The following is an 11,185-nucleotide window of genomic DNA, read 5'->3' as shown; positions in this document are numbered from 1 at the left end:
AATCGAAATCGGTAAAACTAGACATACCGATTTAGGAAAGTAACCGGTGCGTAATCGGTTTTTGAAAATATAAAATTGATACATACCAGTTTGATCTTAGATTTTATTTAAAACTGAATCGAACTGAACTGGTTACACTCCTATCAAATGTTTTTCATCCTAAAAAATCAAAAACCATTTTAATAAAAATGGCTTTTTTTTAATAGTAAAGGAAGGAAGATATTTTTTAACCTTTTTAGATAGGCACAAAACAGGAGGTAGGTAATTATACATAGATAGATATTTCGGGAAGCCTACATATATAGAGACAAGCAATCTTGAAAGCTAATGTACAAAGTCTCCATGAAAAGAGTAAAATTTATAGTTAAAAAATTAAATTTTTATATAAATTTTAAATTTATCTATTTTTTTTTTCAAGAATGTGCACAAAATTTACGCAACTTAATACAAATATCATATCTATTTATCTAATACTTAAAATCAACATGAAAAGTGAATCAACGGATAGAGATCATAGAGTGATAGAGAGTATTGACAAGAATTTTGTTATGTATAAACAAGTTGTATACTAATCTGTATATTATTACTGATTTATTTATATTTAAAATTTAAATTAATATTATTTTTGATAAAATTTATTTTTTAATTAATTATATTAAATTGATGTATATATTAATACGTAATTATATTTATAATTAGATTTTTTTTTTATAAAGAGATAATGCCATGGCCATTTTTTTTTAATTTTTAATTTTATATTATTCCTTTGTTGTTTGCTTTCAGACTCTCACCAGAACATGCTTGTTCAGTTCAGGCCAAATGGAAGGAATAGCGATACATCTCTCGCATCTCAATCACCTCAAATTCAATATTCATATATCCGACTCCTTTATTCTATCTACAAACTTCAACTTCTCTCTCTCTCTCTCTCTCTCTCTCTCTCTATCTCTTTCACTGCATCTTCAGTACCCACCAACCGACTTTTTCTTTCATTCCCAAGTTCCCCCCGGGCCCCCCCGCTCTCTTATCTCTCTGTCTCTCTCTCTCTCGCACAGAAATTCCTTCTCTTCTCAAATCTGAAAGCAAAAGCGCAAACACGAATATGGTTGTCACACTTTTGTTCCCTTTATGTAAAATTCCAGTCTCCACCCTCTGCTTCTTTTGTCACGCCATCATGACTTCCTTGAAAGTCAAGCAAGAATAACAGAAGAACTTATACAACCCCCTCTCCCCCTCTCTTTCGTACTCTTTTTTTGTTCTGATCTCTCGAATACCCAAAAAGCGCGCTGACACAAACGCACAAGAGTGAGACCCACGGGGCGTGCCAACAATGTCCAGTATTTTCAGGGACATGGCTTTGGGATCCTCCAAAAGACATAGCCAGTATCAGAGCCCCATGCCGCAGCAGCAGCCCGTATACCCGGTCGAAGGCCTGCCCTCCCCGTTCGACGACCCGGGCTCGAATCTTTCGGACTCCGAGCTCCGAGAAACTGCTTATGAGATCCTCGTCGCCGCGTGTCGGAGCACCGGTACGCGGCCGTTGACCTACATCCCGCAGTCGGAGAAAACCGAACGGGCTCCTGCGATCTCGCATTCGGCTTCGCTGCAGAGGTCGCTGACTTCGTCCACGGCCAGCCGGGTGAAGAAGGCTCTGGGGCTGAAAACGTCGTCGGCTTCAAAGAGGAGGGTCGGTGGCGGTGACTCGGTGAGTCAAGGGCGAGGGAAGAAGGCGGTCACGGTTGGGGAGCTTATGAGGGTCCAGATGAGGGTTTCAGAGCAAACCGATTCGAGAATTAGGAGAGCTCTTCTGAGGATCGCTGCTGGGCAGGTGATAAATAATAATAATAATAAACTAGCTTTGGCCTTTTTGTTCACAATATGAATTTGGGATGTTTGATTTATTTATTAGTTTTATGATTTGGCTTCCCTTGGGAAGCGGAGAAAGTTGAGGGGAATTAAAGGCAGAAAAAAAAAAAAAAGAATTGAACTGTTTCTCATTCTTTTCTATATATAGTATGAAAAAGAGAGAACTCAAGTCCGGATTATATTTATGGTCTTTGAACTTCTTTGGGAGCATGAATAAAAATTTTGGACCCGTTTGTATTCATTACTGTCCTGTAATTTTGCACTGTTATATTCAATCGATATTCTTGGGGAGTATATTTAATGCAAGGACCATTGCAGCAAACATTTTCTTTAGAATCCATAGTTTTTCCGTTTTTCGTATGATTTTAATCAGGTACACTAAAAAATTGGAGTGCTATTTCATGAATCAGCTTGGAAGACGAATGGAGTCGGTGGTTTTACCACTCGAGCTATTACAGCAGTTCAAGTCTTCCGATTTCCCAAGTCAGCAAGAATATGCGGCTTGGCAAAGGAAAAATTTGAAGGTTCTGGAAGCAGGACTTCTCCTGCATCCTCACCTGCCGCTAGAGAAGACTAACTCTGACTCACGACGGCTCCAGCAGATTATTCGTGGGGCCGCAGAGAAGCCCCTAGAAACTGGAAAACACAACGAAGCAATGCAAGTCTTGCGTAGTAGTGTTATGTCTCTTGCTTGCAGATCATTTGACGGGTCTGCAACTGAGACATGTCATTGGGCGGATGGGTTTCCATTGAACCTCAGGCTCTACAAAATGCTGTTAGAGGCATCTTTTGATATAAATGAAGATACATCTATTATTGAAGAGGTTGATGAGGTTTTGGAACTCATTAAGAAGACCTGGGTAATCCTTGGTTTGAACCAAATGCTGCATAATCTTTGTTTCTTGTGGGTTTTATTCCACCGTTATGTTGCAACTGGCCAAGTGGAAAATGACCTGCTGTTTGCATCCAATAATCTATTGATTGAAGTTGAAAAGGATGCCATTAAAATCAGAGATCCTGTTTCGTCAAAGATTTTGAGTTCTATATTGAGTGTGATATTAGGCTGGGCGGAGAAGCGGCTTCTTGCTTACCATGACAATTTCCACAGCGGTAATGTTGAATCAATGCAAAGTGTTGTCTCTCTAGGGTTATTATCAGCAAAAATATTGGTGGAAGATGTCTCTTATGAGTATCGTAGGAACAGGAAAGAAGTTAGTGTCACATGTGAAAGGGTTGAAACTTATATAAGATCATCACTTCGCACTTCTTTTGCTCAGGCAAGTTTCTTTAGAATCATCTCCCTAAATATGACTATGCATGCAAGATGAAACAGATGTACAAACCATTTGATCTTGAGATGTATATGGTAGGCTATTGACAGGTACCGTCAATTAAAACTGATCGGTTGGTGAATCCTTGAAAGATCTTTCACTCCGGAAAATGAATTATCTGGGGTTCTCATATTTATAATGTGGAACTTGATTCATCATTACAATTTTGTATTCTTCTTTGCAATAATTTAAGACATTTATGACCATTTCCAACCTTTTTGTGAGATGTTATCCAATCGGATTATTCATGTACGATAAAAATTTTGTGAGAATCCCCATTCTCCTGTAATCCTATGATAGCATTTTCTGTCCTTTACTTGAATCTTCAATCTAACATCCCTTGTATTCCTTCTACTTCTCAATTGTTGTTAGCCAATTGGCATTTCAAGATAGTTTTCTTATTTATATATTATGAATCAATCTGACCTCAAATTTCTCTCTGTGACAAAAGTATGGATGGATAATTAGAAGTGAAGTTCTTGGTGAGAAGCTTATGTACTTTTGTAAAAGTTGTGTGGTCGAATAACTTTATGGCTGTGCTTAGCCTATAGGAATACAAAACATGTGTGACTGTTAGGAATATATATTCCCCATGTTCGAGTCCATAAAGTCTAAAAAATGCAATTTGAACTATATACATTTTTTTCAAGTGACTATTTTTTTTCCTTTAGTTACCGTTTGGCTGTACAGAATCCCCTTTATTTTTTCCCCAGTTTATGTTCGAAACCTTTATATCTATTTTAACAGTCTCGCTTCTTAGTTTTGCTTATGGAGATATGACTCGAGGTTCTGATTGCTCTGTCTTAAGGCAGAAAGTGGAGAAGGTGAACTCGAGCAAACATAGATCTAAGAACCAGAAGGGTTCTCTTCCTGCCCTTTCCATCCTTGCACAAGACACTAGCAAACTTGCTCTAAATGAGAAAGAGATTTTTAGTCCAATAATGAAGAGGTGGCACCCCTTTGCAGCAGGTGTTGCTGTAGCTACCCTTCATTCTTGCTATGGAAATGAGCTGAAGCAATTTATTACGGGTGTTAGTGAGTTGACTCCTGATGCGATAGAAGTCCTGAGGGCTGCTGACAAATTGGAGAAAGATCTTGTGCAGATTGCAGTTGAAGATGCTGTGGACAGCGAGGATGGTGGGAAGTCCATTATACGAGAGATGCCTCCTTATGAGGCTGAAGCTGTAATTGCCAATCTGGTAAAGTCATGGATAGAGACAAGAGTGGACAGACTGAAGGAGTGGACTGATAGGAATCTGCAACAGGAGGTATGTGATGGAAGTTTCTTGATTTTCGAGCCATGAATAATGGAATAGGATGGTGTTTTCTGAATTTTGGTCAGTTTGATTGATGTCTGGATATGGCCCAGCACCCACAGATGCAAATCTGATATGGATTAATGTCATGCAAATTGGATATGGAGTAGTGGTTATTGCTGTTTATTCTGTTCTGTTTTGTGTGATATGGATTAATGTTTGTTCTCTTCTACTTATAAAAAAAGAGTGAACGTTTATTCGTTTCTGATTTATGCAAAAGGACTTGAATGTGACCATTCACTATTCATCATACACGTGCACACAAACAAATACTTTAGTCAGAGCCAGTACCTTCCAACCCACCGCTCCAAAGAAATAAAACCCCATTTTTGTGGTCTCTTTGGATGGAGCCACTTGTACCTCATTGCTTTGTCATATCTTCTAGTTACATTTATATTGCAATTGCATCATTTTTATGAATTGATTCTGTCAGTGACCATGCACCTAAAGAAGTTGCATGATGAAAACATAAGGCAGACAAACTCTGGAGTCAATTTGCCCTGGTTGTTGATGAGAATAGTTTTTTCATACTCTCAATGAGTATTGATACACAGGAATATACACGGGGCAACAGTAAAAAAGTGCTTCCACATGTTGGCTTAGGCGTTAAGGGATGGGGTTTGCTTGGGGACATCTCAGGTTTGAATCTTGAAAACAAAAGAAAGAAAAAGGAGGGTGGGGGTGCAAAAACCCTGAATATCGAGTTGTTTATAATGCATAGTAGACTATCTTGAAGGATGACCCCATACAGGTTTTTCCTCAGCATTGATTTGATTGCGGTTTGGGAAGATGTGGGTTTGTGTTTTGTTCTCTTTTGTCACAATCTAAACTTTTCTTCAATTAATTATTAATAGTTTTTGTTGTAGGGAAACACGAAATTTTATGAATAATTAATAGGCATAGCCCAAGTACACTAGAGTTATACAGGAGTAACACCTAACTAGGATTTACATTTGAAATAAGAAAATCATAAACAAAGTCCATACTATCACCACTGCCCAAAGGAACAAGGTTTTGAAAAAGAAAGCTTTCAGCTCATCCATTGTCTGCTTGCGATCTTCAAAGCTTCTATCATTTCTCTCTCCCTAAATGCACCAACATAGACGTATAGGAGCTATCTTCCATATGTTGCCACTTGTGGGTTGCCATGGAGGCCTCTCCAACTTGCTATAAAATCCACTAGTCTTCTAGAAACAAGCCATGAATCCATAAAGTCCTTGACATACCCTTAGTCTTCCATATATTCCTCCACAGAAAGGTATTCATGCCTTAGCTATTAATGGTCTGATAGGATGATCGAGAGTACATCTTCCTTTCGTAGAGAGGCTCCAAATGATCATCTACAGTTCCAATTGTCACTCTTGTAGAGTACAATAAAGTAAAAAAAACTAAGTAATGGCATCCTCTTCCCGATCTTGTGCTGCTCTGGATAAATCAACATTCCATTGAAGGGAGTCACTGGAGAATCCAAAGAGGTCAGCCGTTGGAGCTTTCTTTGCCAGTGCAATCTCAAAAGCTGGTAGGAATGTCTTTGAGGCTACGATCTCACACCTTTTATCATGCCTAAATTTGACTCGAGCTTTCTTTGCCAATGCAATCTCAAAAGCTGGTAGGAATGTCTTTGAGGCTACGATCTCACACCTTTTATCATGCCTAAATTTGACTCGAACTCTCACCCACCTCAATACAAGTTTGTCTAGAGAACTCCTCCCATCCTCTTCTTATGTGCTTCCACAATTGTGCTCTGTGTGGTCCATGTACCTCATTCGAGCACCAGCCACGCCATGGTTACAGGTTACTGAACGTTGAATCTATAACAGCCTTGCATAGAACCTCCCTTTCTTGTTGCTATCACCACAACCACTTCCCCAAAACAGCTTGGTTGAACATCACCAAGTCAACAAAAAAAAAAAGGATGTACATACCTTTGCTTAATGTACAAGATGGGATTTACTCATCCCCCATGCCACGGCACAAAAAACCCTAATGTAGCTCCTTAATATGGTTGGCAACCTTTGTGGGAAGGGGAAATAAAGACAAGAAGTATGTGGGTGGGTTAGATGGTTTTGATCAAGGTAAGCCTACCCTCTTTAAACAGATATAACCTCTTCCAGCTTGCCAGTCTAAACTCCATTTTTTCAATCACAACATCCAAATACTGCCGTCTTGAAAGTAGCACATGAATTTTCAGTTTTAGAAGTTTGAAAGTGTTTTGCTTCATATTTAAGTACCACAGGTAAATTATTCTTGGTGTCAACTTTTGAAATTTAGGGGTCGTTTGGACACTTGGAGTATCTCAAAATTCTGTAAATAGCATGTTTTGAGTTAAGATGTTTTATTAGGTTTTGGAAAATGAGAAAGAAAAAGTTGAATAAAAATATTATAAAGTTAAAAACTGTTTGAATAGAATTTTTATTTTTATTTTTTTTAAAGTTTGAAAAGGTTGTATTGATTTTTGTGTTTTGTTTTGAAGTTTGTAAAAGTTGTAATGTTTAGATGAGAAAATTAAAGATTTGAAATTGAAAAGTGTTTTGTGTTTTGAGTGATGTTTGGAAAGGAAATTGTGAGAAGTTTTAAGAATTTCTCATCTCATCTCTTTTACCAAATGTACCCTTAAACTCTAAAGCCAGGTTTAAATTTCCTCCTTGCTTGAATGTTATTTTCGCCTTTTAAATACCAGTCACTTGCTAACAATCCTTGTCTGTTAAGGTATCTTTTCTGAACCCCTATGAGTGTAGGGATTAATAGATTAGTTTTTATTGAACTTCAAATATTTTGAGTCAACCTTATGTTCAGTGCCATAGAAATTTGTTCCAACCAGCAGTAACGCTAGTCCATTTTCCTTTATATGTACTATGTAATGGCAATTAGTTTCTATGCTTCTGTCACAAACTTAAAAAACTTTACTAGTCATTTTTACAAGATGTTTATTCCTTGAAGATAAATGTGAAACTTATTCTTTTATTGTCCATGACCTAACCTTGCTGTCCTCCTTTTTGTAGGTCTGGAATCCACAAGCCAACAAAGAGCGATGTGCTCCTTCTGCTGTTGAAGTTCTGCGAATCATAGATGAAACTTTAGAAGCATACTTTCTGTTGCCGATTCCCATGCATCCGGTCTTGCTTCCAGAATTGATGGCTGGTTTTGACAGATGTCTTCAACATTACATATTAAAGGCCAAGTCTGGCTGTGGTAATATTCCACAGCGTGCTGACTGTTGCATTGATTTTTAAATTGTATTTCAATCTTCAATGATAACCTATTCTCTTCTCTGATCTGCAGGGACACGAAGTACTTATGTTCCAAGTATGCCTGCTTTGACTAGATGCTCAACAGGATCAAAGTTCCACGGCGTATTCAAAAAGAAGGAAAAATCACAAATTACACAGAAGAGGCAGGTTGGAACTTCAAATGGGGATAACACCTTTGGGATTCCCCAGCTTTGTGTTCGCTTAAATACCTTGCAGCAAATACGAACGGAATTGGGAGTACTGGAGAAGAGAGTACTTGCAGATCTTGAAAATGCTGAATGCACTCTGATTTACGATATTGCAAATGGGATGGGGAAAAGGTTTGACCTTTCAGCAACTGCTTGCGTGGAAGGGATCCAACAACTCTGTGAGGCAATAGCATACAAAATCATCTTCCATAACTTAAACCATGTTCTCTGGGATGGCTTATATGTCGGGGAAGTTTATTCTTGTAGGATTGAACCATTCCTTGAGGAGGTCGAGCAATATTTAGAGATTATTTCATCAACAGTGCATGACAGAGTCAGAACTAGGGTCATTACTGACATAATGAAAGCTTCTTTTGATGGGTTCCTGTTGGTTCTGCTTGCTGGGGGCCCTTCTCGTGCTTTCACTCAAAAAGATTCTGAAATAATAAAGGAGGATTTTAAGTTGCTCACAGATCTATTTTGGTCCAATGGGGATGGATTGCCAGCTGATTTAATAGATAAGGTTTCAACCACAGTTAAAAATATTCTTCCTCTACTTGGTACTGACACAGAGAGCCTAATCGAGCAATTTAAACATCTAATTCTTCGGAGTTTTGGCTCTGCTAACTCTAAGCTTCCATTGCCTCCAACTTCAGCTCAATGGGATCCAACTGAACCAAACACGATTTTGCGAGTTTTGTGTTATCGGAATGATGAGATGGCTGCCAAGTTTCTTAAGAAGACTTACAATTTGCCCAAGAAACTATAACTGCTTTGGGTTCTGAAAATAATGACTGAATGATGCATTCATGGGCACGGAATGCTGCGCAGTTACTTCAAGCTTTGTAGGTGTTTATTATACCAACTGGAAATTAATTTTCCAACAACGTAAATTCCATTGTGGCTTCTGGAAGGGTTGCGCTAGTTGAAGGAAAAGTATAGCTCTGGCCTCTTGTATAGTGATTTATTGACTGCTTTAGATTTAGTTAGAGCCTTTGCCAGTCAGTTGTGAGAACTCGAGGGAATGGACTTGCTCCTTGGTTTATGATTAATAAGCTTGGGTATCTATCACACACCAGGAAGGGTGCGGATATGTGTTTCAGTCCTTCCCATAAGCTACTCGGAAGCCAACTCCTGTCCAAACTGCCACAAAAGTTTTCGCTGGATATGGTGGGGTTCTTCTCTCTTTTATTTGATTTTTATTTCTTATGTCTTATACCGCATATGATGACACAGTGCAAAATAGAAAAAGGTTTGATGATAGGAAAGTATTGTTTCTTACTTCAGAGTTTGGGTATGTGTATCAGGTAGTTTGTTGTCAGATGTAGTATCATCTGTACAATTTAATATTTAAAATCATTGCCAATAATGAGAATTTATTGTTGGAGCAGCTGTGCAGAAGTGTGGTAGACTGGATCCTATGTGTACCCATATTCAGTTCGTTTCTCCCATGGCTCCTGTCTAATTTAGATTTCCTTTGTTACTGATTGATTTTTGTGTTTCTTTTATTTGAAAAAAAAAAATTTGTGAAATGTCTTGGTAAATTCTTGGTTGCTGGTCTCCTTCTCTCTAACTCACACAAGGGCTAATTATGTTCAGATCTGTATAGAGATGTATTTAACTGTGCTTAAAGATGATAAAATTTGGATTGATTTTAATAATGAGGTGGGTTTTTGGTTGAGGGTGATTAATGAAAGATCTCGGCATTGTTCTTATTTTTAGGGGCATGATTTTAGTGATTATGCCTGGAGTTGGAGAAATCTCCCAAGGAAAAATTCGATGGCAAACATTGGTTTTGGTTAATGAATTTCACGTCATCTGCTTCCCCAGTTATCACAATTTTTCGATCTTCTAAATTAAATATGCAGAATGTTATTCCTCTGATAGCGGAAGTCTAGTGATTGGATCCTTTGTCCTAATGGGGTTGAACCTTCTGTTGCTCTACCTTCTTCTATTCCTTTAGAGGCCAAACCACCTAATCCTAGATCTATCATGAAGGATTCCATTATTAGTCTCAACTGCGGCTCTCTAAAAAATGGTAGTGGTGATTAGATTGCTTTAAGAAATTCATTTGATGTTCTTATTGATAAGCTTCATCTGGTTTTCCATTCGGTACAGATTTAACTCTAGAGCATGTGGATGTGCTCAGCATTCAGATTCTGACCTTGTTGAAGATAATGCTAGGATGAAAAAGCAGAAAATGTATCGTGTTTATGTATTCTTACCAGAACAAAATCTCTCTTCCTATTTGAATATGGCTTGGACTGCGCGGGGTATATCCCATGAAGGAACTCTGACTACACTTACAAATCTTGTAAAGACGCAATCTGCCTTTTCTGTAGCTATTTAAGAACTCATGGTTCCTCTTGCTAAAGCTGATCCTATTTGCTCTAAGTTGGGTTTGTCAGCTGTCTCTACTCAAATGAAAGTGCTGGAGGGAAGATTTGTCAGTGCATAAAACCTGGTCTCTAGATGCGCCTTCTTACCATGCTTGATAACCATCTCACATTCTCTGTTTCTTGGTTGTGTGTTGATGTCATTTTTTCCCCTTGGTTTATGCTAAATGCACATATCTCTTAGAGACTTTGTGGAAGTCGTTAACTGGTCTATTCCTGATGGTTTCCCTTGGATGGCTATTGGTGACTTCGTTATTAAATGGGATCATGAGAAGCTAGGGGTAGTCCTTTCTCCCGAATGGCTAAATCTGAATTCTTGAATTTCATTTATGATAATGCTCTTTATGGCTTTTGTAGTTTTTGAGAAGAATTATTATTATTATTATTATTCTCCAAGAGAAACGATTACAAGATAAATAGAAGAGGAGGGCCACTAAATCAGGAAGGCCATAAAATCAACAAATCAAATCAGCAAATATCTAGGCTAGAAAACAGGAAACAGAAATATCTAAAATCTGAAATAGTAATTTCAGATTTTATCTAAAAATAGAATTTCCTAATTTATCTCCTAGAAATCTGATAGATTTTATCTAAAATAGGACTACCTAATTTATCTCCTAGAAATCCGACACCCCCTCTCAAGTTGGAGCATAGATATCTATCATGCCCAACTTGCTTACAAAGAGCTCAAAACTAGGTCTGAAAAGTCCTTTGGTGAAAATATCAGCTATTTGTTGAGTAGTAGTAACAAAAGGCATGCAAATAGCTCCACTATCAATCTTCTCCTTTATAAAGTGTCTGTCAATCTCTACATGCTTTGTACGATCATGTTGTACT

The 11,185-nt window shown here is 37.9% G+C and overlaps 1 protein-coding gene across 2 annotated transcripts; it reads left to right on the top strand.

Moving 5' to 3' along the window:
* Nucleotides 1-898: 898 nt before the first annotated feature.
* On the top strand, nt 899-10,700 carry LOC122304762 (protein unc-13 homolog). 2 transcript variants are annotated; one of them, XR_006240998.1, is made up of 6 exons: nt 899-1,828; nt 2,277-3,143; nt 4,010-4,465; nt 7,516-7,705; nt 7,796-9,122; nt 10,071-10,700. XR_006240998.1 is itself a non-coding variant. In XM_043117027.1 (5 exons), the coding sequence occupies exons 1-5, from the start codon at nt 1,331-1,333 to the stop codon at nt 8,719-8,721; spliced, it is 2,937 nt and encodes a 978-aa protein (XP_042972961.1). In that variant the 5' UTR covers nt 899-1,330; the 3' UTR covers nt 8,722-9,342. The 2 variants fall into 2 exon arrangements, 1 of the variants encoding a protein (XP_042972961.1); XM_043117027.1 differs by lacking the exon at nt 10,071-10,700 and having other exon boundaries at nt 7,796-9,342.
* Nucleotides 10,701-11,185: the final 485 nt, after the last annotated feature.

Source organism: Carya illinoinensis, chromosome 3, assembly GCF_018687715.1.
Source record: "Carya illinoinensis cultivar Pawnee chromosome 3, C.illinoinensisPawnee_v1, whole genome shotgun sequence".
NCBI classification, from domain to species: domain Eukaryota; kingdom Viridiplantae; phylum Streptophyta; class Magnoliopsida; order Fagales; family Juglandaceae; genus Carya; species Carya illinoinensis.
The sequence above is the reverse complement of the archived record's forward strand: the minus strand, read 5'-3'. Positions and strand labels throughout refer to the sequence as shown.

Bases quoted from the DNA above. Each gene is read 5' to 3' on its own strand.
- LOC122304762 (XM_043117027.1), top strand. From the start codon at position 1,331: ATGTCCAGTATTTTCAGGGACATGGCTTTGGGATCCTCCAAAAGACAT. The intron at 3,144-4,009 runs GCAAGTTTCTTT...GTCTTAAGGCAG, and splicing joins TTCGCACTTCTTTTGCTCAG to AAAGTGGAGAAGGTGAACTC. The intron at 7,706-7,795 runs GTAATATTCCAC...TCTGATCTGCAG, and splicing joins AAAGGCCAAGTCTGGCTGTG to GGACACGAAGTACTTATGTT.